Here is a 24,194-nt window from a genome sequence, read left to right as displayed (position 1 = left end):
CTTTGTATGAACAGATTCCGACTTAAAAAGGTTAGGCGGTCTTTCGTGGGTCAAAGTGTTAAATTGTTCAATAAACTCCCTGTAGAGGCTATTAACTTGCCAATGCCAAAATTTAAATCATATATTAAAAATGCTTTAATGGCTAATGCTTATTACACGATTAGCGACTATTTAAATGATAAAAAACCTTGGACCCTTCCTAAAACTTCCACCTCTCACACTTGATTTTAATTTTTTTTTTATTATTATTTATATATTTTCTTGACATGTTTATTACATATATTTTGACATTTATTGTAAAACATATACGTGATTTGTGATCTCCAAGTGTCTGAAAGTAACATAGGTATCTATTATGTTAGATTATGGAGATCGAGTATGTCATGCACATTCAAATGGTCAAACCGGTAGCGGCATCGTGGATCGGGTCGGGAGGTTCCCTCTATTGTGGTTGAGCTTCGCGATGGCTGACTCACGCGTCAACTCGTGAACGGGTGCTGCCGGGGGAACTGGTCAGCTCGATCTTTTATTAAAAGTTTTTTTTTTGTTTGGTTAATTATACATATATATATAAGTATATATATATTTTCCTTTCATCGGCACTTGATCACAATCATAATATGTTTCAGTATACCTTTTGACCATGTACTTTATTATGTACTTAATGTTATATTACTGATAAAAAATTATACATAAATTTATATATAAAAAATGGTAAGCCCTTCTGGCATAATAGGGACCAACACTGTTTGAATGAGTTTCTTTCGGCATTTCTTCTCAGCAGTGGTCGTTCCGAAATGCTAGTAGTTTGTAGCTTTGGTAAACATCATTTAATTTAGATTATGACGTGAAAAAGTGCCTGTGAAGGCCTAATTTCTGAATAAATGATTTGATTTTGATTTTGATTTTTATTTCTTTCAGTCTAAATTCAAAATTTTAAATTATTGTTCCACTTGATATTTTGAAATCACATTTTGACTCATTCATTACCATAACGATATCGGCACGTACCACAGTACGGTGTAATAATAATTAATTATAGTTATAATAAAATATCTTAAATTATTTATACACCCTTGAAGGGTAAGTGTTTTAATATGTTTCGGAAGTGTTTTAAATTTTACAGTGATTTAGTTCATGTATTTCTTTTTATTGTTCACAGGTCTGTATTTTATTAATTATACTATTATACAACTGTCTGCCTTTGCCTATTTCTACTCCAACCCTACCTGAGATTACCCTACCACCTAACAGTTTTATTTCTATGTTAGAGATATGTACCTACCTACCAAGCCACTAGTTATGTTTACTAATGGGAATAAACCTATACTTTTAATTCTACCATTATGTATACAGCATGAAAAAAAAGAGAGCTCTATATTCTAATTTTTCTCTCTATTTCATCTTGGCGTATGCTTTCCGGGCAATAGTACTTAATAATATATACCTATCCCAACTAATATTATGAATGCGAAAATAAGTTTGTTTGTTACCCTTCACGCATTATCTACTGGACCGATTGTTATGAAATTTGGTACACGGGTAGAAAATAACCTGGAATAACACATAGGATAGATTTTATCCCGAAATTCAAACGGGAACGAAGCCCCGGGGCGCAGCTAGTAATTTCATAAAACGTAATATATGTAAACGTAATATATGTTCTCTATATTGACTTACCCGGTGAGAAATTACCTTAAATATTGGACACTAACATACTATGGGACAATATTGCATATTGTCCGAATGTAACTTAGAATATGAAAAAAATCATAACCGTTGTTAGATATCGTCACCCTCTTACTCCGTCATAAAAAAATAAGATGTAGGTAAAGGAATTCTGCGGATTGCAGACTCCCTGCGGCGCGCGGCGTCGATCAAACACTGCGCTCTCTCACAGTGACAGCCGAAATTGCCCTACATCAGTAAAACCTTGTAAAAACGGATTTCTAACGCAGTTTGTTTTACACAACAAGCGGCCGAACAGATATGGAGACGGCTAATGACACTTTTGACGCCGGACCAGGCTTCGAATCAGGAACTTGTATTTTTTCGAAAGCGGTCACCTTTTGCACATTTGATGAATGGCGAAATGGATATGGATCCAATTAGGACCTAGCCTGGGCTACTTAATAGTTTTAATAATTATCAGAATCTCTCATCTTCCGGTCATTAGGGACTTTTGTTAAGGGCCAATATCTTTTTTTGCCAATATGTACAGATTCAATCCATGGAAATTAATAAGTAGGTATACTTATATAAAAATCAATGAACGGATTTTCATGCGGTTTTCACCAATAGGTAGTGTAATTCCTGAGGAAGGTTTAGGTGTATAGTTAATTAACAAAAGATTCATAAATATCAGACTATTAGTTCCAGAGCCTAGCGTACAATACGAATTTGAAAAAGACATTTCTTTTTCAAATTCTTTTTCAATTTTATTTTTACATTGCACCATTTCTTTCTTTTAATGTACAGACACAGTTTTTTACTGTTATTAGTAGTTCTGACTAAATAGGAGATATTACATACATATTTATTTTTATTATTTATTTTATAGACCAGAGATGGTGAATATGAATAAATTGTTTAATCGCCGTAGATAACATGCAAGTTAAAACAAATTAAAAAGGATCAAAAAATGTATTACTTCACACGTCACAAAACATACATTTTGTACAATAATTTCATACTTATTAGATAATTAAGAACGCGGATTGATAGCCTAAAAATACTATTTATATAATAATTCAGCGATACAATTTTATATTGTGTCATAGTAAGTACCTTACTTAGATGTTTCATAATAACCAGAAATTGACAATAAAAAGGTTAAGTGGTAGAATAGACCAAAATAGAGGAATATGTCCTATAATATGCTAGTAAAAGTAAACTTTACTTTAACAGGATAATACGATATACCATTTATAATCAGTTTTAAAAATAATGGCCGACAGGCGAGCCAACCGACGAATATTTTAATTGTTTAAATAATTTTATGATCCCATGATCTACTCAATTCAAATAAATCTTAAGGGTGAGACCTTGGCGATCAATGCATAAAACAGTAAAACTCGTACAAAAATATACTTCAAACGAAAAAAATTAAAACCGATTATCATGTGATAAATCGATCGAATCGAGTCAGTATTTGATTGAAACTGAAAATATTTCTCACAATAGAAAAGTAGGTATGCTATCGTACTTACTACGTGGATAAGAAACGTACGCAGTATATAAAGTTATGGTAAATTTTGGCAATACTAATTTGATATATTTTTATAATAATACAAATGATTACTTGGAAGAAGAATTTATTATATTTATAACATTCAAAACCATTCTCGTTTCTAAAAAGCCAGTGGACGGTGTCACAACAATCCTTTAAAAATGTGTGTGTTACAGCTGCGATATAATTACTAATACTTAAGGATTTAAAAAAATATTACTGAAACAATTCCTAACTATCCTAACCAATATTTCAAATGCGCTTCACTGCTGAAATCTTCTTGAAATTACATGCATACATGTAGTTGGAAGTAAGGAAAGGACACGTTATTTGTCAGAAAAATAACGTGGGAAATTACGCGAGCGAATACGCGAATTTACTTTGCTTATGGTAAGCAGGTAAGCCAAATTTAACGATTCGCTTTGTTAGCTGAAACACCCCATGATCTCTAAGAAGAAATTTTACTCTTTATTAAAGGTATATAAAATATATATAACCTTTTCTTAAAGTGTGACAGCGTGTAACGCATTATTCTGACAGACGAGTTTTTTTCTGCGTTCCGCTTTCTTTTCTAAGACCTATAAACTTCTAGCTACTGCTATTAGTATAGATGTATGTAACATAAAATAATATATTTTTAAAATTTAACGCGAAAATGTGTCAGTGAATATCTATTTAATTTCATAATAACCTCCTAGGTTTTGATCGCAATAATCGGTCAGCTGTTCTTTCGCCTAAAAGTTATTCCTCCATCATTCCATGTAATTTTTATCTTATTTTTCCACTATAATTAATATACAGCCAGGGTTTTTATTATAATTATACACATATAGAAATCACGTCGATTAAACTATAATAATCTATAATCCAAATGCTTAGGAAAATAAAGTTAATATACAATCTTTACATACCTTATTATTGAAATATACAATTTAAAACCAGTATATTAGGAAGCACATTACAAATATGCAATTTCTGATTTCTAACATGTTTAAATTGCAATGTGCAATTGCCGATTAATAAAATGGTATAGGGTGCAGGCTACGAACCCGGATGTCAACACATCCCCGTGCACCCCGCGTACCCGTCGTACCTGTCGCACCCGATTTTGATTTTTAAAGTGAATATTTCAATTAAAAGACTCAAAACTTGTTTACCTTTTTTAATTACCTAAACAAACGTGATTATAAAATCAAAGGATTTCCTATTAGAAATTAAAGGAGACAGTTTTTCTATCAGAAACAGAAAGCCCCGATCAAATTAGTTTTAATTTCTAAACAAAATGATTCCAGTGGCAGACATTTTCCTCCCAGATCTCAGTCGATTTGCCACAACGGTCAATTTCGATTTTTTTTCTGTTGGTGTAAGTAGCAAGGGAAACTGACAAACCATTTCACAAAGGTGAATTTGTAGGACAGAATTCTGACAGAAAAACAGTCTAAAAATCATAAGATAATAATTATTGTAATAAAACTAACAGAAATATACATTATCATTATTTTTCTGGGCACTTTATTTGAATATTTGCATTGTTCACTATAATATAATATATAGCAATTTATAATTATAAGTAGACCAATTAATCCCAGATTCATTTCCTGAACCAACAGCAATGGTATAAAAGAAGGATAATCAATATAAAAATACTATTAGGTAAATATTAGCAAGTATGATTAAACCACAGTTCAATTACTTACAATAATTATTGTATGTTGGATTATATTTAGCATATGATACATATTTTAAGAAATTTGTAGGATAGCGTGCATACATATATTACCCAAACTACCCATGAAAATAAGAACATACTTGTTTCAAACAGTAACGGACACTGGATTTGACAGTAAGTAACATTATCCAATGTCTAGTCTGGATAAGAAGTAATATTCGCCACCTAGAATATTACCTAATAACTAATGGAATGAGGGTTTTCAAAACTACACACCACATGTCAGCTCGTAGACCACAAGTCTAATGCTGTGTTGGGATTGGTCAATAATAGGACACTGCCCATTATTGTTCTGCTCAATGGTCTAATTAAATTTATACAAATATTGCATAATTGACAGTGGCTAGGATAATGACCTCACAAGAGTTAGGACCTCATGTGCCTCTTGTGCCATCTGGTAAGGAAGAAAATTTACACCCTCATTAGAGAATATTGGCATAAGTTCGACGCGCGCTAAATGAAAGTATTATTTCACAAATTAAAAGAATACATTTTAAAGTAAGACCCGTTTTTTTAATATTAAACTCGATGGTGCCGAAAAGTACAGTAAATAACATTTGTTGAAGTATTATTGTATGAAGATTATATGAAGTAAGTAGTGATTAAATAAAAAGCATATTTTATATAAAACAAATCAACATTTGACTCTGGTTATTGAATACATTAACTTGTTGATAACGAAATAAAAAATAGTAAGTAATGATTTTTAAAAATTGGTTTGCTTACTATCAGTGCTTGGTACGAATTTTCCTTTCGAACTCGATAATCGACCCTTTTGGCAGTGCAGTCGCACTAAACACTACAGTGATAACTGACGTTGGTAGATTCGAGGCGAATTTACCCCAACGAGCATTGTATAGCCGAGTGTGACGGTTCAGTCTCATCCAATATCCAAAAAACAAAATGCTCATCACGGCTCAAGAAGTTTTTATATTCTCATACTAGTCAGGTCACATATTATGACCTGACAAGTATGACACATCATATAAAAGCCGGCCTGGACCGCCACATTCCATGTTTCACATAATAAAAATGCTAGTGGGGAATATATGTTCCAAAATAACATAGATTGACATAAACAATTAGGTGTATTTTAAAAATTGTTAAATAAAAATTCTAAATTAAATTTCATGATCTAAACACGGTAACCTTATAATTCGTCCCTGAGGAGAGTGTATCGATTTTTGGAAGGAGCTAATTTCTTGAAGGTAGACTCTGGTGGCGTAGTCACTTTGACGTCTGAAGAGTGTGAAATTTCTGCCGGATCTGGTCCGTAGTGAAATTCTCTGCAAACAAAACATAAGTCAGTAAACTTGCGTACGCTCGACTAGACAGAAGTTTAACTGTTATAATTGCTATATACATATATCATGTTGTGTAAGATTTTAAAGAACTTCATACTATCGTACTTTGAAATTGCTTTATATGAATACAGCTGCCACATAATGGCAGGGGTCGTAGTAATATACCTAGAAGTAGTACATACAAATTTATAAAATTGCAAGTTAAGACAAACTACATCATCTAAAAATAGGTCATTTGCTATTAACTATTTGTCATAAGCCTGACATTATCTTATCAGTGATCATTGTGTTTCTTATCACAATCTAGATGACTTCTATTGCTCTATTTACTCAAGTAAAAAAATAGATAAAATATTTTTTCCAGAGAAACTTGTTCGCAAGGGAAATATACATAAATAGTTGAGATAATGATTACTTTAAAAGCATTGGGTTAGCATAACCAAATACAACTTCCCGGCCTATCACACAAAGCCGCAAGATTTTTAAAACCGGGCGCACAATGTCTGTCCTCTCTGTCCCATTTCTTCTGCTGTATTTCTAATACACGTTTCTCTCTTTTTCTTGTAAGAGCGAAACGAAAGATATGACAGTGTCTATAATTTTCCCTGTCAAAGATATCTAGTTGTTATTGTTATCATTTGAAAATTAAAATAAAGTGAATACAATAAAGTCACGACAACCAAAAATCACGAATAAAACACGAAAAATGTTAATGTGAAAAATTGCGCGACGTACGAAATATGAATATGCTGAGTATGTTTATGACTGTTCGTATGAATTTTTTAAAAGGAGGTCGCAGCAAACAGTGCTGTGTAAGAAACTTATGCAAAAATTAATGACTGTTAAAATAACAATAAAGTGCAAAAATTATGTTTTCTTATAATTAAGTATTTATGCACCTGTATAAATAATAATGTTACATCCTGTGGTGGGACAAAATTATAATTAACTAATTACCACACGAAAATTGTATACAACCTGTGTAATTTTCCTGAGTAAAGATCTTGCAGGAACTGATACAGTCGTCCAGGTATCTCCATTTGTTTATAGTCAGGGAACAAGTACATGTGTCGGAACGAATCAATGGCTATGAGTGGCAGGTCCGATGCAGACTTGCCGAGATGGTGCAGAGGATGCTCAAAACGTACTCCATCCGCAGTTAAAAAATTGATATTTTCTGTAAATTATAATGTTAAAATAAATTTATAAAACTTTAACACAGAACCGACAATATGGAAGAATGGAGGCTTTTCTTTATCATTATCCATACTAATCCATCCATACTATCCATTCATACTTTCATATCCATACTACCATTCATATCCATACTAATATTATAAGGAGAAAAGATTTAGATTTTTGTTTATAATCAATAAACTGAAAAACTACTGGGCCGATTTTGACGAAATTGGCACAGAGATAGACAAAACTTTCAGGAGTAACATAGGCTACTTTTTTATTATGGTTTTGCCCGAGCGAAGCCAAGGCTAGTTTCAAATAAATGAAACACAATATGTAAAGTAAATAATTTTTAACAAAAAAATTATACATACGCTTTTCTCCACTCAATTCCCTTTCAACAATCTCTTTGTATCTCTTAACACTCTCCGTGTCAGTGGGAAGATGGAAAAGAATAAGGAACGGCAGTCCTTCCTCAGTTAGCTCCTCCGCATTTTCGAAGGTTATCTCACGCACAAGAGGAATACACTTGCCAGTGGCCCATGCATTTAATTCCTCCATGTTAGTCAGCGAGCCTGTGTAGGTCTCATCAGGTTCACTTGAAGTTTTCCTGTCCGCTCTAAACACAATTATTGGCTGTCCTGAAAATGAATATGATTTAAATGCCTCTGCTATTGACAATCAGGTCCTTATAATGAAGACACATCCAAAAGATTGTTGCAAAGTGCTAATTCAAAATATTTGTTTTAGAGTCCTTATGATGTTAGTTTATGTATGCTGGCTTCAACTGTTCTATTCAAATTATCCGGAATATTTTCCATCACTTTTTCTTATAATAGGACTAGTTAAATTCTTAAAGCATTCTCAATTACCTGGAGGATGCATCTGCTGAGATACATCTCCAAAGCCAACATGGAATTGACAATCATCTTTAAGATTGGCTGCTACTTTTCTCATAACATCATACTCAGGTTGGTCCCTCCTATCCATATAACCAATGATGTGTCTTTTGTCTTCGCTCAAATTATGAAGATCTTTGAGTGCTCCAAACACCTGAACAGGATCAACCAGCTGTTTTTTTATGAACTCTGCAAATGCTTCTACATTTCTGGCACCTGTGATAAAGTGAACATTTGGTCAGTAGGTACCTAAATAAAATTAAAATTCATCATCAAAATGAATTTCTCATTACATGTATAATTAGGTAAAGCAGATAGTGGTGAATATTGTAAAAAATAAATTCAATAAATATAAAGACACCTTATGAAGAATAAAAACAGTTATTTATTGTATTATATTAAATAAACAATATTCTATAATTATGTATATTTCTTATAAAGTTCAACACCTACTCCATTGACATAGAACATAGTAGACCTCATCCAAATTAGTGTTACATAGCTTAAACTGTGAGATTACCTCTGTATTCTTTCTTGGCTGGAATTCCATTACGGAACAATTTTAAAGTGGGATACTTAGTAATATGGAATCTTGTAGCTATAGATGCTTCTTTATCACAATCTACTTTGCCAATGACAACTTTCCCAGGGTCATAGCCCTGTTTTGCAATTTCATCGGCAGCATCATCAAATATTGGCATAAGTATATTGCTGAACCTGCACCATTCAGCATAAAAGTTTATGAATACCACTTCATTGGATGCTGGAAATATTATTGCAAATGCATTAATCTACACCATGTCTTAAAAATAACTCTTAAAGAGACCAACATACAATAAACATATTTTACTAGATATGTTAAATTCTTAAACCATTCTCAATTACCTGGAGGATGCATCTGCTGAGATACATCTAAATATGTATAAATTTTAAAATATGTTAACATGTTAATGGGTTAAAATATGTATAAATTACTATTTATACATATTTTTAAAAATTAAATTCCAAGATTATATAAATTAGTTAATTATTAATTTATTAATAACTATATTATTATTTATCAGTTAAGGATTACATCCATAGTTCCATACTAATATAATGTGAAAGTGTTTTTGTTTTTTTGCCATTTTTCAAGTCAAAATGGAGCATAGCATTGAGGCAATTTTTGGTGTGGACATAGTTTGAGAACTGGAGAGTGACAGTAGTAAGTTTGTTTGTTACCTCTTCATGCATTATCTACTGGACCGATTGTTATGAAATTTGGTACATGGGTAGAAAATAACACATAGGGTACTTTTTAGCCCCAGGGCGCAGCTAGTATGATATAAATATGTCACAATATGTTTATATCACATAATTTCCCAAATCTTATTTAGAATAGTTTTTTCGCCCTATAAATTCAATGTGAACATTATGATTTATAAATTATTATTAATTATCTTATCATATTGTGTTGTGCATTGTTTTTATAATTCTATGTTGATAAAAGTAATGAGGGAAATCATAGAATGCAGTAACAATTCCTAATTGAAAAACGTGGAAAGAATTTAATGCAATCCATTTCCAGAAGCTCAGGTGACCGGGCGTGAAAACGCAAACAAATATACCTACCTAAAACCATGTCCAAATTTTTGCTCGTTATCGATACAGCTCCACTATCGGTGGGGTTGTAAAAACTGTGGCACAACTGAAACATAACAATTGTCGAATAATTAATCACAGCGTTCACAGCTATTACCATTAATGAAACCGTAAAAATCAACAACAAATTTAACACCATTGATCACTGTATCTGATTAGGCACAAGTACTTACCAGTACGAGGATACATCCTAACAATTTATGACTGAATAAACTAAGGTTTTTATACAAATTCATAGTTAAATTGTTCTCGATTTAGTTTTCAATTTTTTAGTTTTACAAAGAAAAATGGAGCTTCGCTGATTGCTGGCACTGTCGATGCCGATGACAGTTGAATGACAGAAGACAGAAGTAGCTGCACTGCAGCAGCGCCATGGTAGCGCCAGCCGACCAGCCAGCCGACGTCAATGATTTGTCACTTGTCAATCGCGGATTGGTGGATAGTTTTTGGCAAAGAAAATTCTTTATCATTCATTCATTATTCATCACAACTTCACAATCAAAAATACTTCAACATCAGAGTTTAATATTTGACACGATAATATGCAGGTAAAACATAATTAGGTATAAACCCACAGATATAAGAATACCTGTATATACGGAGTACCTACCTACTAATTCCATGGTATAAACCATACATACCCGGCTGGGGGCCTGGCAGCCGGCAGCCGGCACCCCAGACTTAAACAAAACTCAAAATAGATGACGGTAGCATGGAATTAGTACTCGGAGTATTACCTACTAACTCCATGGACGGTAGCACCCGTAGTACCTGCTACGACATACGAGCGAATAGCGGCTGTACACACAATATCGGCAAACAGACCGAACTTTACGGTTTAGACGTAGTATATTGTTGTTTGTCCTTGTGGTAAAAATAGACTAACATACAAACATAGAAACGTTAACCCTCGATGGGAATGCTGTTGATGCCCATGAGCTATCAAGACGTTTTCTTTAATTGCTTCGTACGACATACTCGACAAGAGTGATCCTATTCAAGGGCCGGAAACCAAAACCAGCGGGTTATCAGGCGGCTGGTCGTAAAAATACAGCTAAAATATTCAAAATTCAAAGGTTCGTTTTTACGCAGATCTAGAACTTCGGAATTAAACCGGGTACAACAACAAAGCAATCTTGTTTCAGATTAATAATATTGTTTGTATATAGGCGGGTTCGCTACGCCATGTTTTAACTACGACATTATTTTAAACAGAACATTGTTCAAAAACATAATTTTTTCGTTGTAAAACACGTTCGGCCACGCCTTTTTTTTTTGAACAAATGTTCTGTTCAAAACATGGCGCAGCGTACCCGGCTTAAAATAAATTAGATTTCAACTTATTCAATTTCAACAAATTACAATTAATCAGTAATTTACTTTGCTGCAAAATTTATTAGTATTCATTATGATTATTTATTTTCGTGCTCTTTTCTCCACTTAAAAAAATCTCGCTCACTTTTTCGCACTTTCGACTATACATACATCAATGTAACTGTAATCTGAGGAGAAAAATAAAACTCTGAGGGTAAGCACACACCAAAAGAGAGTAGAGAAAATTCTGCTCTTGGTGTATACTGCTCCTACGATTTTATAAGACGTACAAATATATTCTAGCAAATTTCATAAAATATAATCATTTATAATATCAAAACACAGTATCAAAACAATCATTATGAAAAATCAGATCCATTTTTTTCAACCCAGAATAATTACTGAACAATGTGGCATAACTTCTATTACAAATTTTATTTCAGTAAATTTAAAAAAGAATATAGGTATTTTTATTTTACAATTCCAGAAACTGCTACTTGTAAACCTTTCAACTGACTTAGCAATGTGCTATACATACCATATTAGGAAATATAGTTATTGTCAGATTTTTATTGATAATTTTTAGACCAATTTTTAAATATGAAACATGAAATGGATAGAGCATGTATATACATGATTTATACATAAGTTCATCAAACATTTAAAAATATGTGTAAATCAAATCTCAATTTGTATGTAAATATTTTTTGACAATACTTACATAATATCTATTATATTAAATATTAAACTTAACTGCTACTTACATTGTAACAATGCGCTTTTGCTTGGACGGAATATTAAGTTCATAGGTATCTTATAATCTAAATATAGCTAATTACACATTACAACTTATGGCTATATATTTCCTTGCCAATACTTTAAAATGAGTCAAAACACTGTGTGGAATTTTGCTTCGTACTCTCTAATGGTGACAATTTTGAGACAAATTAATTGTAAATTGATCCTTATAATAAAAAGTACTGCAGTAAAAGTAATCCTCCCAGGAAGTAAATTATAGATCCAATGGATGAACTGCCACTCTGAAACAAAAATTACAACAAAAACATAGTTAAGCACATTTTTATGTAATCTTCAAAACAGAAAGTGTTATCAAAGAATAACTCTACATGCCTGGTTTACAACAAACATTTCAAGGTTCTATTTTCCAAGCAGCTAGTTTGATAAAATTACATTCAATAAGTTGAGAAATGTAGAAGTTTCTTGTGATAAGTTTACTTTTTTCAGATATAATTATACATACACAAATATTATCACACCTTTTTATTGTAGGTATAGTGGCAGGCACATAACATACAACTTCAGATGTGTAGTACTTATTTATAAATTTTATCGAATATAAACAGACTTACAATAATATAATAATTACAACGATCTCCTTGACAGCAATCTGAACACACCCAATCTTGGTACCAAATATGTGTACATAGAGGCATGTTTTGGTGTCTGATTGTTGCACATTCGGTCTTATTAGAACACCTCTTCGATACATAGTACTGCTTCTTAGCGCCTTGAGACCAGTAAGGTGTACTACCCCACTTAATTTCAGTTAAACAAACATCTTGATTATACTCGCAGGTTTTGATAGTTTTAATGCATTTTTCCGTGTTATCCTCTTGATCATTACATACGTAACATTCCAAACTAAGAACTGCAATGATAAAAGTATAATATTTATTGGTAATATATTCTAGACATTATATTATCCTTTCTATATCGTAAATAATCAACAAGTTATAAAAGCAATACAAACCTTTTGAAAATGAAAGTAAACAACATAACAAAACAATAATTTTATCCATTATTTTTAATTCACTTAAGATGAAAGTGTTATTATATATAAAATAAAATATACAATAGGTTTGAGTGGAGTCGCCCGTTTATATATTTTGAATTCTTTTGTATTGACTTGATTTTGCGTTATGATGCCAAATGCCACCAAACCAACATGCAAAGCAAACCATTCAAACAAACCACACCCGTCAACTGTCAATGTCTCTAAGATAGCCTGTCGTCAGTCACAAAACTGTCATTTTGAGTTTTGCTTGTTCGCTAGTTTTGTTTTGTTTCCAGCATGGAATTAGTAGAACTCCGTACAAGTACTTATTAAATCTATGGTTTCCAAACTCATGCATGAGTCCGTGTAGGTAGTGCAAAGTCAAAGGCAAAGAAAACTTCCCAAAAATGAGAAGAGATGAAGCTCACACAAACATGAAGCTAATAGGTTTTGAAGCCAGCCAACTAAGCCAGCTAATACAAAAAACTTTTTAATGCAAGATAAATATATTGCTATCTCCTTAAATTACCTTAAAATACACAGTGTCATATACTTAGTGTTTTTATATTTGGTACCAATATAGGTTTTTCGCAAATCCCACGAGAACAATAGTTTTTTTTGGGGTTGAAAGGTACTCTATGTCCTTCTCCATTATATAGGTACCTAGACGAAATTTCAAGAAAATTGGTTGAGAAGATACCGCGTGAAGAGGTGACAAACAAACAAACTTACTTTTGCATTCATAATATTAGTTGGGATTGGGATACATTTGACGTGAAAAAGTGCCTGAGAAGCTGGTCTAATTTCTGAATAAATGATTTGAAACTTATATTGCCAAATACCGATAAAATATTGAAATACCTGCATACCGGTTTTAAAACTTAATAAAATTAATATAGGTATACGATACGGTATACAACGATACGTATGTCGTTATTCTAACTTGAGATATATTATTCCATACCGGTATAAACATCGATAAGTTTTTCAGTAGTGGTAGGCTATATAGTTATTTATTTTTTCATCGTTATGAATGTTCTTCCATATTTATAATCGGATATTTTCCGAATTTTTTCGGATGTTTTTTTAAAATATATTTTATTATTTCACACGTGTTCACCTGAACACGTAATAATAAAATATATTCAATGGCCATGGATTATATTTTAATCAAGAATGTGTTAATTACACATGCATTTGCTTTGCAAAGCGTATGCAGGTGCCTGAGGCACCTAAATTGCACTTTTACGTACCTATGCCTCTACGAATGTATTACGAATTATTATTGAAGGTAGGTAGGTATGTCGAAATTATTTTAATTTGTTCAAAATAAAGAGAGTCTAATCGGCAAATGCTAAAAAAGAAATAAAACAAGCGATTTATATCACTTTTACAGTGTTTTGCATTGCCACCACATTTCTCTTCTATAAGAATATTATATACTCGCATTCTTATGGACGGCTACCACTGGATAGACTTCCATAAGAATGTGGATATAATCCCAAAAGTCCCCTGGAAGCTAAGACGTGAGGCACAGCTAGTATGAGATAAGATCAACGAACTATAAATACTAGTGTATATTGGAACATGATATCTCGATGTATAAGAGAAACCATGAAAGCTGTATCTCTATGTAGGTTTTTGTGAAATACAAAGATAACAATCTGGTTTTATTAAAGATTTTAATAAAGTTATTAAGAAAAATAATACATGTAGGTATATAATTATGAAACAAAATATTAATTTACTTTGAATAACTACATTTTCAATATTTATTTACATAATTATTACAAAATACAATGTCAAGGTTTTTTTATAACTAAAAAAATCAATTTATAGGGACTTAGAATAATAAATAATTACCTTCACACCCATGAAGACCATAATAAAAAATGGTATGCCGTATGCGATACCGCGAGCTGGTTGCGGCAGTGGCTTTATAGCATAAACTAGAGTATGAACTATACGACCTGCTGTATACACACGGAAGAGATTAATCGCTGTTGAAGCCGGTGGTCCCGTTGTTAAATATAATCCACCCAACAACCAAAAAGCCGGTATATTTTCAAGGTCGTTTAGATGTGCGCGCCTTACTCTTTCAACATCAGGGTCATCAAATTTTATTACTGCTTTTTTATCCAATTTGGCATCTTCTTCGTTAGCTACCACTTTCTTACTGTGACGAACTTTAGCCGTCAACACAGACATGCCAAGTGTTTTCAGAGCTAATACCCCTGAGTAAAATGCATATGATTGCACAGCTGGATCATCAAATGAAAATATGAACGACGACATTGTTTACGTACTGTAAGTCTGCGGTTAGGAGCACCTTTTTTATAATATACAGTATATTTACTAAGATTCGAATCCACAAAAGAGCGTGATCACTGGGTGCGGCTTGTTATATAACTGATAGTTGTTTGTACTATTAGTTAGCCACACTTATTAACTTGTGCTTGTGTTTGTTGAGAGTTGTTATTATGATGCCGGCTCCACATTAATATGATCGCCAAACTTTAGCGGATTCGGCTAGGTACATTGCTGATTTTTCATTGCGGTAAATATAACCTACATACATACTACGCAATGTCAATGCAGTCGCGTCGCCATCTGTAGAGTTCGGTGATTGTGTGGGTGGAGTGGAGCTAATAGAGGTTGCTACTTTACCGTGGTTGCTTGCTACGGATGCAATGTTGCCAACTGCTAGGTGTATCAAGTTGCTAGACATGTTCCTAAATGTTGCTAGATTGCAAATTTTTTGACCCCCAGAAGTTGGTAAATGTTTCATTAAGTGGTATATCGATTATAACGTTTATTTTAAAGTACTTTATTAATCCTTTCATTATGTAAGCATTCGTTTACAAATATATAGCATATTCGGGTGCCGAAATATTGGGAAAAATTGTTTTCCATAAGATAAAAAATTTTGAAAACTATGGAATACGCTGTAAAATTTTCGAATGCCAGTAAACGGTCAAAAAAGAAGTGGAACTCTTCACACGTGAACACTTATTAAAATATGGACTTCAGCAACCACAGTTAAAAATGGAGAACATAACCTAAAATAATGTTATTATTTTCAGGATAATGCACTAAATCCTTCCTTTTTCTTTAAACTCGCACCACGATTGCGTAGAAGGTATTTTTGGTGGTAAATCTGGAACAATATTGAAAATTGGCGTTTATTGGCGTTAGTCGTACCAGTAGCGCCATCTGCGCTGAGCTTGCGTAATATGCCCTATTATAAAATATTACATGATCATTAGATACCTATTTATTTATATATCATAATCGTGTAAATATAAAACGTATAAATATAGAAATTTCTTAATATTCGAATTGACTTTATTAAAATGGTAATAATACTTTTATCGGTGAGAAACCAGTTTTGTACCGGTTCTACTGCAACTGGAACGGTGCAAACCTCTTCATGCTTATGTCAAAATTTGAAAAATAAAAAATAATTGTCAAAAATTTTAAATGACATATGCCAAGGTCGTAAAATGACATTTTACATCCAACAGACAAGAAAGAAAAGAAGAATCACAAAAATATATTTTTTGCGGATATAAATTGTTAAGTTATTGATGTAGTATAGGAGATATGTTATTGAATATTCAAAAGTTTCAGTTCTGTTAATAATGGAAGGAATCTTATGGAAATGGACAAATTTTTGGAATGGTAAAAATGTTCAGCAAAGTTGTAAACAAATATAGTAGGTAATACGAACTTTTCATAATAATAATAATGTATTGATTGATTTCCAGGTTGGCAAACCAGATGGTTTATATTGGAAAATGGCATCCTTTCTTATTATAAATCACAAGAAGAAGTAAATCAAGGATGCAAAGGTTCAGTGAAAGTATCTGTTTGTCAGATAAATGGTATGATTGTAACTCATTATTATATACAATTTCCCATAAAATACTTTTATTGCAATTTTTGATTGGGTTATGTTGCTGGTGGGTCTGGTTTTGTTACTGTAATTTTTCATATCAGATGCTTTTAGGTGATTGGGATAAAATCTGATATCAGTGTTTGCAACAACACAGCCATGTATATTATATATACTTGGCTTATATCCACACTTCCACACTAATCCATACAAATATTATAAGTAGAAAAGATTTGTATTTTTGTTTTTAATGAATAACTTATGATGAAATTTGTCAAATTTGAAACCTGGACTAGACTACTATTTTAACATGGTTAGAACCATGTTAAAAAAGTAGTCTAGTCAAGTCCCGAGTGGAGCTCGGGCGGGCCACTAGTAACAAATATTTTGTGAAACAGATATGTCTCATGCATATTAATTAATGTCAAATCAAAATTTGACTTCCATGGGAAATCAGGGATGTAAAAATTGCCATTTGCTAATTTTGTATTGGTTATCATGTAACTTTGAATTAAATAAAGTATCCCAACTAAAATTATAAATGTGAAAGTATGTTTGTTACCACTTCCCACATTATCCACTGGAATGATTGTTATGAAATTTGGTGAAAATAACCTGGAATAACACATAGGGTACCTTTTATCCCGAAATTCCCACAGGAGCGAAGGTACGGAGTGCAGATAGTTTAATTATAATTGTGTTGAAAATAAAGATCTCATCATTTGTTGTTCTGTGAGAATAATACATAATTTTATTTACAGTCAACAATTTGGACAATTTGAGGTTAGATCTAGTTATACCTGGGCAGCAACACATGTACCTAAGAGCACCATCACCTCCGGACCGTCAAAAGTGGCTTGTAGCATTAGGCAGTGCCAAGGCTTGTGTTGATTCTAAAGAAATTAAAGGTGAGTTACATAGTTCATTCTACTTATCGAGTCAGAATGGCTATTATATAATTGTCGACCACTTAGGAGTTGTCCATTAATTACATGATATTTTTTAGCATTTTTAATGATTATAAATATTTATTTAGCCCTGAAGTTTAACATTTGCGTCAAGTACCAAAATCTATCTAATCAAATATATTAATGTTTTCAGTTGCCATATTAGAGGATACAAACTCTTTAGGCCATAAAAAGTCGGAATTGCAGCTCTACTGCGACCTAATGATGCAACAAGTCCATGAGATAAAAAGTGCTGCTTCAGCTGAAGGTGGACCAGAATTACAGGTATTAAAATTTAAAACTAACCGGCATGTGGTCCTAGAATAGACCACTTCGTATCTCCCCATGTATGTACAAGAAACATAGCCTTAAGAGCTGATAGGTAACAATAGCATTCCCAAAGAGGGTTGATATACATATCTCCAAATGAAACCATGCAATGATGAGATATGCATATGAGAGACAGAGAAATTTTAAAACAAAATATAATATAGAAAGTTCATTGTGAAAAGATACAGAAAAATCTCATATGTTCTGTACATGAAACTGAACCTCACAAGAAAAAAAAATTATTTTGTAACTACTACCCATCTCATTGCATTGTGTATGTAAGTGAACATTTTAATAAATAAACCTTGCTTGAGTAATTGAATTCACAAATATTTATGAATTTCAGAAGATCGAAGATGCATCAAGTCTTCTGACCGCTACCTGTGATACATTTGTCAGGACTTTAGAAGACATTATGAAACTTGCGAACACCCCATCAAGTGTACCATATGAAATGCCTGTACCCAACTTAGTTAATAAATCCAATGGCCCCAACAAAGTACCACGACAAAGTATAAGCAGATCTTTATCTCAAGAAAATAGATGAAGTGTTGCTGATTTGTAATAAAACATGTAAAAATAATAATACACAATACCTGACAGCTGAAGTGTCAATAATGAATATTTCCAAATTGTCAGTCACTTATGGGAGTCTTTATTATATAAAGATAAGTATTTGACATTAAAGGCTTAATTTATTTGAAATGTTACTGCACCTAAATACATATATTAAGATGTGATATAACTTTGGGTCTGGTAAAAGTTCCGTTTAAATTTTTTTTAGTTCCATGTTTATAGGACATCTAATGTTATGCGTTTAGGTTTAAATAAGATAAACAATCTTGTCATGTTTTTATTGAAGTACATATGTTATTGAATGAATATAGTGTGTACCTATTTCATTAATAAGACATGTAAAGATTGTTTACCTATAAAACAATGGAAAAGTAAATAATGAAATGTTTTAAAGCAATAGTTTGTACTCAGGGCATATGAATAAATGATTGGTAGAGAATTGATTATGTTCCAATTTGAACTTACTACAACCAATATTTCTCGATGTTGTTTTGTTACATGTGGTGCTTAAACTTTTAATTTAAAGAAAATCTATATTGTTTTAAAATAAAAAAATGATCTGAAATATTGTGAATTTAATAGATACTTAGTAAATGAAAGATATGCCTAAAACAGTAGATTTGTTAGATAGACAGGATGAAACATTTATTGATGAAATTTGAATTTCAGTGGTAGTATTTTTAAATATGGGACAGCGAGCAGAGACGCAGGCCCGATTATTATTTATTACACTGGCTGTTTATAAATAATATAATACAATAAAAATATGCAATTGTAGCCTTTTTTGTTGATAATTTGTTCGAGGCCAAATTATCTTCTCGTCGTCTGGAGGGATTTGTATGATTTCTTTCCCCAACAGAGGTTGTGATTCTGCATCACAATCGCAAGTAGAATGTAGTGAAATCCCTTTCAAATCCATCACACTACCAAGATACTATTCCCACTACGAAGCAAATTTGTAAAAGTTCTGTTTTTTATGTTATAATTTGTTAAGTTTATTGCTTTGTGGTTCAAACTTCTCTTTATTTTATATCAACCATTGTATGGTATTAATGAAAAAGAAATTTATGACATATTTTGTAAATCGTACTGTATTTAATTAGGTTCTTATAAGTGATACAAAGTAGTTACGTATATATCTACCTATTTATTTATGACGTATAATGAATGTTCCAAAAATTCAGAAAGATTGTTCAATTAAATACATAACTTTCAACTGGCATTGTTACTGAGATGACAATTAGTGTATTGGTTCCATTAAATATGAATATGAATTAAACAAAGTATTTAAAATTTAAAATTTTATTTTTCCACTTAAATATATTCTAAACTTTTAGCTTAACATGATATAAGACAAAAAAAATGTAACAAAACTACCATATTGGTTCACCAAATCTCAGAACGTTTTTTTCTTGGGTATCAAGTTCCATTCCCATCTTTTTCCTCATGTAAAAAATTGTGCAATCTCTATTTGTACACAACACCTCTTCGTGTAAACTCTCCTGGCATCTTTGACATTCTGTCCAAAGCCTAGAGAATTTTTCTTGAAGTTGTCTTAATTTGAATACTTCAGTTATATACAATTGACCTTCTTTGTCTAAACAATGATTGCAGAGAGCTTTCTTTGTATTATCAGGCAAAACTGTTTTACAACCTATGCATTTTTCTTTCTTTTTAGTGAAAGCAGCCAATGCTCCAACTTTAGATGTAACCATAGCTTTAGTTCTAGTGTGTTCTCCTTTTAGAAGAAGGGATTCAGCTTTATCGCCCAGAATAGGTTCAAAGATTCTTAACAGTGGTTTTGACAGTTGATTCTCCATGTAATAATTGAAATCTATAGGAACACTGTTTTCTAGAACATATATTGGGTCTTCAGCTTTCATGTATGCTGGAGTATTTTTTGCAGCACATGTTAAAACATATGGTACCCTATCACCAAGTTTGGGTGCTGTACCAGGGTCACGTTTTTTCATTTTATTAGCTAATTCTACATGCGCTTGCTTAGCAGCATAATCATTCTTTGTAAGTTCTTTTGTTATAACCAATTGAGATATGTCAATGCGATTACACAACAAATCTGATATTATTTGTTTAGCATAGTTTACAGCCCCATCTGGATCTCTGTCTATGAGTAATTTTTGAAGACAAGTGCTCATCATGTTTGAAACCAGAGGACAGTTGTCTCGTCTTACTGTTTCAATACCTTTACAATCCATTTTGTCATATTTATCGGGCTTCGTAAAATAGAGACCAGCATATCTTTTTTTATTTATAAGTAAGTATGGATAGTAGACTTTTTCAAATTCTAACTTAATAGGTTTAACAAACTTCGATGATACAAATTCGGCAGCATCTTTGCCAAGTTCCATGCTCTCTTCAAGTGTTTTTACTCCAAATTTGACCATTACAGAATCTGTGTCACCATATATTACCACAGCATCTTCTTTGTATCCATTGCTTTTTGTGTATTTCTTTTCTACTTCAGACTTTGTAAACTCTATCATAGTTCGCCCATAAGCTGTCACACTACCTGAAATCTCTAAACAAGGTAATTTTCCAACCTGAGCACCAGTAAATCCATATACAGAGTTAGCACTAATTTTTAATGCTAACTGTCTGCCATCCAGAACAGACCTTTTGAAAGGATCTGTTTCTTCCTTTAAATCTGCCTTTGCTTTTTTTCTGGCTGCAAGTAAAGATTCCAAAATCTCTGGAAGTAACCCTTTTCTCACATTTGCTTTAACAAACATATTTTTAGATGGAGTAGTTGTCACATCATCAGCATCAAATTCTTTGTGCATATTTGGAGGAACCAAAGTTGTATAACATAAATTATGAGCCATCATAATGCTAGGGTACAAAGATGCGAAATCTAGAGTAGATATAGGATCAGCATAATAACCTCTTTTCGGTTCAATGACAGTAGCTCCTTCAAACTGGTCATCTGATCCTTGGCCATGGTATGCTGGCATTAAATAACCAGCATCTTTAGCTTTTCTTAGTAGTTGACTGACTACTTTTATTTGTTGACCTCTAGTAAGCAAACATAGCAAGGGAACACCAGTTACTCTTGCCATTTCCATATAATTAACAATACACATCAGTTTGTTTAATAATTTTAAAGGTAAATAAGCATCTTTGAGGCAGTACATTGCCAATCTTCTCCTTGTTTGTTCATTTTCATTCTGCAAATCTGTGATAATGCTGTGATGTACATCTTCTTTTTGGACTTGTAAGAAGTGGTAACTAACAGCATTTAATGTGTATGAACGCAATTTATAGTCTCTAACCAACACTAAGAGTAAATCAAAAGGGACTCTACCTTCAAAATTAATACTTTTATTCTCTCGGCGGCCCATTTGTTTGGACTGAAGAATAGAGTCCTTAATTACAGATCTGACATTTTTAATACGTCCTAAATAATCAAAATTATTAACTTTCAAATACTTAGCTCTATTTATAAGATAAGGCCAATCAAAGTTGCTTATATTATAGCCAGTTATTATATCAGGATCCAATTCACGAAAGAACTCTGCCCATTTCCCAAGCATTTCCGACTCTGTCTGAAAGCTAAGCACTTGGGATCCTACTATAGGGGCACAAGTATTCAAAGTAAAGACATTTCGCAGGTAAGGTTCAGTTTCTCCCTGTCTAATTACCATAGATGCAATTTGAATAACAGGGTCATGGTTAGGTTCTGGAAAAATACCTTTTCGACCAGCACATTCAATATCAAAGCTTAAAATTCGTATCGGTGCAACTTTAGACCATTCACCCTCTGGCTGGTGAGCAATAAATGCATTCCATGCTACATCAACTTCAATTTGACATCTAGATTCTGGTTTGATTGCTGAATTTTTTGTTCTCAAAGACCATTTTCCAGCTGGGATTTCTATCCAACTACAACCAACAACTGATGTGTCAACCATGAATCTTATATCAAAGTCAATGTTAGTCTCATAAAAAGATGGATCCATTAAACAAAATGATGTAGGTTGTCTTTCAATCAGTCTCTTACAAGCAGCAATTAATTTTGGAAGCGCTACAGAGACTCTTGCAAATGTTATGTCAGTATCCCCTTTGTAATACATAATTGATCGGGCTTTAACAAGCCTCACTTCCAATACTGCTTCTTTTAATTCATCTTTATTAGATCGTAAATCTTCTAACACGGCTCTATTCAAATTTTGTTTCATTTCATTACATGTTGATTCAGTAAAGTTCAGTGGTACTGTTACATAGAAATAAGGAGTAAAACCATGGACATGACAACATATTGAATTTTCTTGAGTAGTGATTCCATACATTCTCATTATAGGCACAGGGCCAAGTTGTGATCCAGGCATACCTTGTATCGGTTGACCATGATAATTATCAATATCCAATTGTTGAAATACAAGTTTATCGCTTTGTGGATTAAATTCAGGAGGGGTGGGCCTAGCCCATTTCATATTGGTGACTTTGATTTCAGGTCCTTCACCGAAGACGTCAGCGCTTGGCGAGTCAAATTCACATTCCATTCCAGCCAATTGTTCTTCAAAACTACAAGGCGTATCGTTTTCATCGTCATCGTCCCGCGACTTGAATCTCTTTGGTGGCGGACCTTTAACTGATTTTCTTTTGTCCATTTTGTTATTGTGAGACAAATAGTTTTATTATTTGGTTCTAGCCACTTGCTGCTTCCCGCCAAAATCTTAGTCGTGACAGAAATTGATGTAACACAAATTTCCCTTAAATTTTAATTGCATTCAGCAAACCACTTACTAGTTTAGTGCTTTATTATAAAAATACTTTGTTCATTGTGCTTTTAAAGTACTGTACTTATTTCAATTTCAAAACACGAGTAGCCGAAACATTTAAGCAAAAAAGTACCAAATAGTTACATGACATTGACATGACATGACTGACTGAAGTACTAGTGATGCCGAATATCTTACGATCCATGGGTTACTATGGATAGGTTGGCAACAGTCACAATATCGATAGGATCACCGATAGTGATGTTGGTGTCCGAGCGATTTCGATCATGGCGACAACTTCAACAATTTTGTGCTCGTTGTCGGTGTGCTGGTGATCGTTCTCATGCATTGCGCATATAGGTACGCACACCGTTAATGTATTTGTATGAGTTAGCGCAGGCTTTTAACTCGTTCGCTCTATGTCAAACTTTCACGAACTGTTTCTTTCGGCACTTCTTGTCAGCAGTGGTTGTTCCGAAATGCTAGTAGTTTTTGTAGCTTACATAAATATGATTTCATTTACCTAGATTCTGACGTGAAAATTTGCCTGTCATGGTTTAATTTCTGAATTGACTTTGACTTGACTTGGAAACCTCATCGTTTTCATAGCAAGTGAA

At 32.7% G+C, this 24,194-nt stretch overlaps 4 protein-coding genes across 5 annotated transcripts; 1 reads left to right on the top strand and 3 right to left on the bottom strand.

Annotated features, from left to right (window-relative positions):
• Positions 1-3,297: 3,297 nt before the first annotated feature.
• On the bottom strand, positions 3,298-13,422 carry ERp44 (Endoplasmic reticulum protein 44). 2 transcript variants are annotated; one of them, XM_064437040.1, is made up of 8 exons: positions 13,067-13,422; positions 12,666-12,964; positions 9,952-10,027; positions 8,861-9,103; positions 8,314-8,556; positions 7,816-8,082; positions 7,241-7,439; positions 3,298-6,244 (listed from the first exon to the last, which is right to left on the bottom strand). In XM_064437040.1, exons 1-8 carry the CDS (start codon positions 13,113-13,115, stop codon positions 6,109-6,111), a joined length of 1,512 nt encoding a protein of 503 aa, XP_064293110.1. In that variant the 5' UTR covers positions 13,116-13,422; the 3' UTR covers positions 3,298-6,108. The 2 variants fall into 2 exon arrangements, with proteins under 2 accessions (XP_064293110.1, XP_053625187.1); XM_053769212.2 differs by lacking the exons at positions 12,666-12,964; positions 13,067-13,422 and adding an exon at positions 10,155-10,365.
• A 1,331-nt stretch (positions 13,423-14,753) lies between these two features.
• Positions 14,754-15,776, bottom strand: LOC128683723 (microsomal glutathione S-transferase 1). Its single transcript, XM_053769633.2, has one exon. The coding sequence runs from the start codon at positions 15,383-15,385 to the stop codon at positions 14,924-14,926; it is 462 nt and encodes a 153-aa protein (XP_053625608.1). The 5' UTR covers positions 15,386-15,776; the 3' UTR covers positions 14,754-14,923.
• Positions 15,777-16,596: 820 nt separating this feature from the next.
• On the top strand, positions 16,597-19,460 carry LOC128683575 (pleckstrin homology domain-containing family A member 3-like). The gene is made up of 5 exons (XM_053769332.2): positions 16,597-16,771; positions 16,858-16,974; positions 17,747-17,893; positions 18,087-18,217; positions 18,609-19,460. The coding sequence occupies exons 1-5, from the start codon at positions 16,732-16,734 to the stop codon at positions 18,807-18,809; spliced, it is 636 nt and encodes a 211-aa protein (XP_053625307.1). The 5' UTR covers positions 16,597-16,731; the 3' UTR covers positions 18,810-19,460.
• A 664-nt stretch (positions 19,461-20,124) lies between these two features.
• Positions 20,125-23,737, bottom strand: PolD1 (DNA polymerase delta subunit 1). Its single transcript, XM_053769331.2, has one exon. The coding sequence runs from the start codon at positions 23,464-23,466 to the stop codon at positions 20,212-20,214; it is 3,255 nt and encodes a 1,084-aa protein (XP_053625306.1). The 5' UTR covers positions 23,467-23,737; the 3' UTR covers positions 20,125-20,211.
• Positions 23,738-24,194: the final 457 nt, after the last annotated feature.

The sequence above is a fragment of the Plodia interpunctella genome, chromosome 3, assembly GCF_027563975.2.
Source record: "Plodia interpunctella isolate USDA-ARS_2022_Savannah chromosome 3, ilPloInte3.2, whole genome shotgun sequence".
NCBI lineage: Eukaryota > Metazoa > Arthropoda > Insecta > Lepidoptera > Pyralidae > Plodia > Plodia interpunctella.
This window is presented reverse-complemented; position numbering and strand designations above follow the sequence as displayed.